The sequence below is a fragment of the Ammodytes marinus genome (assembly GCF_949987685.1).
Source record: "Ammodytes marinus genome assembly, chromosome: 3".
In the NCBI taxonomy this organism is placed as follows: domain Eukaryota; kingdom Metazoa; phylum Chordata; class Actinopteri; order Uranoscopiformes; family Ammodytidae; genus Ammodytes; species Ammodytes marinus.
The window spans coordinates 36541838-36546837 of NC_137232.1; the positions used below are offsets into that span (position 1 = coordinate 36541838).

At 45.2% G+C, this 5000-nt stretch overlaps 1 protein-coding gene across 1 annotated transcript in view; it reads left to right on the forward strand.

Annotated features, from left to right (window-relative positions):
* abcg1 (ATP-binding cassette, sub-family G (WHITE), member 1) overlaps nt 1-5000 on the forward strand; it is a gene marked incomplete at both ends in the record, with an annotated part of 24560 nt that overhangs the window by 5193 nt on the left and 14367 nt on the right. The window contains one exon of the mRNA XM_080025236.1: nt 3537-3658. Coding sequence (XP_079881362.1) covers nt 3537-3658 — 122 coding nt within the window. The remainder of the gene's footprint in view (nt 1-3536; nt 3659-5000) is intronic.

Here is a 5000-nt window from a genome sequence, read left to right on the forward strand (position 1 = left end):
CACGTTAACTCCGATAACGGCCCACCACTAATAAAAATTTAAAAAATCGATTCGGAATCGTTCGAGAGAGAATCGTGATGCATCAAAGAATCGATTGTTTTTCCAACCCCTAATACACACGCACGCAGACAGACAGAGATACGGACAGACAGACACACACAAGGACAGACAGACAGACAGACAGACAGACAGACAGACAGACAGACAGACAGACAGACAGACAGACAGACGGACAGAGAGACACAAGGACAGACAGACAGACAGACAGAGAGAGATATATACGAATGAGAGAGACACACACAGAGAGGCACAGACAGACAGACACACACACATAAACACACACACACACACACACACACACACACACACACTGTGCATTGAAAAAAATCCAGTTAATACACAGCCTAGGCTCTGTGAACTGGTATGTAAACAAAGGGGCCACAGAAACTGGCAACATAGTTGACTAGCGTGTGTGAGGCTCATTATCTCCATGTCTTGGTCTATTTCAGTCACATGTTCCTAGAAGAGCATCACTTTGATTTGATTTGGAAAGTGTGTGTGTGTGTGTGTGTGTGTGTGTGTGTGTGTGTGTGTGTGTGCGTCTGTCTGTGTCTGTGTCTGTGTGTGTGCGTGTGTGTGCGTGTGTGTGTGAGAGTGTGTCTGTGTGTGTGAGTGTGTGTGTGCGTGTGTGCGTGCGCGTGCGTGCGTGCGCGTGCGTGCGTGCGCGTGCGTGCGTGCGCGTGTGTGTGCGTGTGTGTGTGCGTGCGTGTGTGTGCGTGGGATTATCAGACAGTAATCTCTTAATCTCAGGTTCATCCTGCAGGTCGGATTAGAGGCACAAAATAAACACAAACAGAAAAACACACAAAAGTCTCAAAGTGATTCATGAAAATGTTTTTACTGTTCAACAACAAAAGCACGGTCAGTTTATTTTATTTATTTTTTTTTTTTTAACCTTTATTTCTACAGGTAAATCCCATTGAGACCGAAGACTCTTTTTCAAGGGAGACCTGTTTTCCTTTCCCACGTTACCATTCACACACACATTCATACACCGATAGCAGCAGGCTAACTATCGACATTCACACGAGGCAAGGTGGGTGAAGTGTCTTGCCCAAGGACACAACAACTATGACACAGGTGGCAGGGCGGGGATCGAACCTCCAACCCTTCGATCATCGGCCGACCCGCTCTACCACCTGAGCCACAGTCGCCCCAAATTAAGTCACCCCCATTAAAGGTGTTAATACACAGCCTAGGCTCTGTAAACTGGTACGTAAACAAAGGGGCCCATAGTAGCTAGCGACATGCCTTTTTACAGAGCCTAGGCTGTGAATTTTCAGCAGACACACACAGTACAGACAGGTAGTGGATCATGAGGAGATATTCACTGATTTAGACAACAGACATTCTCCAGAATCACTGACTACACCTTTAACGGCAGCACCAGTGAGGCGTTCATAATTTTTGCTGAATAATTCTACGTAAAATATTGAATTTCCTTGTAGATTTGGTTGTTTTCCTTAAAGGTGAAGTAAGAGGTTTATTTATGTTGGTATTAAATCGCTCTTTATTCATACAGTGATCACTTACATAATGTGCGCGTTTCATAACTCCGATCTCTCAGTCAGCTGCTCTGCATGTAATCGGCTAATGAACTTTTCGGGGGATCCCACTTCTGATAACCAATCAGAAGAGAGAACGCTACAAACCGGCACCCGTCTCACTGTCGGTGCACGTGCAGAGAGCGACAGACGGGGTGAATGTTTATGCACATCCGTCAGGCAATGGGTCATGTTGAACCCTGGGAGTTATAAACACTGCGTACTGCTGGTTGTCATAGCAGCTGGGTGTTCAAACTCTGTAATTAAACTGGTGAAAAGATCGTCTCAAGTTTCAGCTTTTTTTTTCAGGACGAGACAAAGAAAAAGACAAAAAGAAAAAGAACAAAAAACAGGAAAATCCAGCGAACAAATCTCTATGGGGCACGCACACACACACACACACACACACACACACACACACACACACACACACACACACACACACACACACACACACACACACACACACTCTGTGCAGTAGGGCTACAGTGTGTGTGACTGCTCAGTGGAGGTAACTCTCGGTGAGAACAGATTAAGTCATAATCTCGTTAAAGAAAGTTCAGTGTCAGGGAGCAGAGAGACACGGTTACTGACGGACACAATCTACATCTTCTGCTGCGTTTAGGGCCGACTGTGTCTCAGGTGGTAGAGCGGGTCGGCTGATGATCAAAGGGCTGGAGGTTCGATTCCCGCCCTGCCACCTGTGTCATGGTTGTTGTGTCCTTGGGCAAGACACTTCACCCACCTTGCCTCGTGTGAATGTCGATAGTTAGCCTGCTATCGGTGTGTGAATGGTAACGTGGGAAAGGAAAACAGGTCTCCCTTGCAAAAGAGTCTTCGGTCTCAATGGGATTTACCTGTAGAAATAAAGGTTAAAAAAAAAATATATATATATATGTCGTATATCGTTATATTTAAATTTTTGCCAAAATAAACGTTTTCTCGCTAAAACTAGATTTTTTTTTTATATAATGAGAAATGAAATCGTTCCCTTTTTGCATCAGAAATACAATTTTCATTTAAGGTTACTTTTTTGGCATTTTCAAGCTTTATTAGACAGTACAGAGTTGAAATGGGGAGACAGACAGAGAGAGAGAGAGAGAGAGAGAGAGAGGGGGGATGACCTGCAGTAAAGGTCCACTGGTTGGATTTGAACCCGCGACCACTGCAACGAAGGCCGGAGCCAATATGGTACACACTCTATCCACTACACCACCGGAGCTGCCAATGCTGCTATACTTTATTGGTGTATTTTTTTTTCTGACAAAATTCTAGCTAGAACTATATTTTTTTCAATTTAATAATTAAAAATAAATCGCATTTACCATCATAAATCCCATTTTTCTTGAGTTAAAGGTGTAGTCAGTGATTCTGGAGAACGCTTGTTGTCAAAATCAGTGAATATCTCCTCATGATCTGCTACCATAGTGTGTCTGCACTGTGTTTATAAACGGCCTAGGCCTCGTTAACAGGCATATTGCTAGCTATGGTTGGCCCCCATGATAACTACATTCGATTTGAATCAGATGTTTGAATGTTAAAATGGGTGAATCCATGTTAGTTGTGTGTGTGTGTGTGTGTGTGTGTGTGTGTGTGTGTGTGTGTGTGTGTGTGTGTGTGTGTGTGTGTGTGTGTGTGTTTGCGTCTGTGTGTGTGTGTTTGTGTTTGTTAAACTCTGGATTCAGGTGTTTTGGGGCGTTTTCACCATCGACTGTTTATTGAGGTTTTTCACACACACACACACACACACACACACACACACACACACACACACACACACACACACCCCTCACACACACACACACAGCCACACACACCCCTCCCCCCCCACACACACACACCCCTGAAAGCTGAACCCTGATTACCTAGACAAAGCGTAGCCTTCGTTTCTGATGGGAACTTTCTCTCTGTCTTTGTGCCTCTGTGTCTCAGGTTACAAGACGCTACTCAAAGGGATCTCTGGTAAATTCACCAGTGGGAACCTGGTGGCCATCATGGGGCCGTCCGGGGCGGGGAAGTCCACCTTAATGAACATCCTGGCTGGATACAGGTATGTGGGAGTGTGTGTGTGTGTGTGTGTGTATGTGTGTGTGTGTGTGTTGGAGTGTGTGCGTGCATGCGTGCGTGTGTGTGGGAGTGTGTGTGTGTGTGCGTGCGTGTGTGTGGGAGTGTGTGCGTGCGTGTGTGTGGGAGTGTGTGGGAGTGTGTGTGTGGGAGTGTGTGTGTGTGTGTGTGTGTATGTGTGTGGTTGTGTCTCTCTCTCTGTGCCCACCTTAACGAACATCCTGGCTGGATAAAGGTATGTGGGAGTGTGTGGGGGGGAGGGGGGGGGGGGGGGGTGGAGTGTATATATATAAAAATATGCACATTACTTTGAGAATTTCTTAAAATCCTAAAAAGATGTTTTCTTTACGTTGAAACAAACAAATTTGGGGCGCCCTTAGCTCAGTTGGTAGGGCGTCCCCCCCCCCCCCTTAGCTCAGTTGGTAGGGCGTCCCCCCCATGGGCCTCGGCCAGCAGCGGACCCGGGTTCGATTCCAGCCCGCGGTCGTTCTCTGCATGTCACTCCCCTCTCTGCCCCATTTCAACTCTGTCTCTACACTATCAATAAAGCATAAAAAACTAAAAACAAATTTATAATCATACTCAACAAAATACTTTAATGTTATAATGAGATATTTTATGTTGAGGGAAATATCACCAATGACAGACTGATCTAAATAGATGCAGTTTCCTCTACTGAAAGACCTAAACAATGTAAAGACCATAGGAGGTGTTAGACTGCCCTCCAGAGGCAGAACTGAAAACTGCAGCTGCAACAGAATAACAGAGAAAACATTATAGAGGTTGCGTTCCGAATCGCATACTTTCTACTATATAGTATGTAGAAAAAAGATTTAGGATGTCCCGATTCTTGTGGCCAGATTTAGGATGGTTAGAAGTACCCGGATGTCCTACTTCATGCGGCCAAGATTGTTAGTGTTGAAAAGTGCATCCTATTTGGGCGATTCTGACCCACAATCCAGTGCGCACGTGAAGTGACGTCACATCGACGAAGCCTCCATATGAAAACAAACGGGGATGAGACGGATATAAAAGCAAGAGGCAAGATCAAGGCGCAATGTTATGATGAAATAAGAGAGTAAAGTATGTCCCAATAGTATGCCTACTGCATCCTAACTAGATTATTTTTATCGTCAGATGTAGTATGTAGAATAGAAAAAAGAAAGAGTATGCGATTTGGAACGCAACCATTTTTTTTTTTTTGCCTTTTTATGCTTTATTGATAGTGTAGAGACAGAGTTGAAATGGGGCAGAGAGGGGAGTGACATGCAGAGAACGACCGCGGGCTGGAATCCAACCCGGGTCCGCTGCTGGCCGAGCCCATGGGGGGGG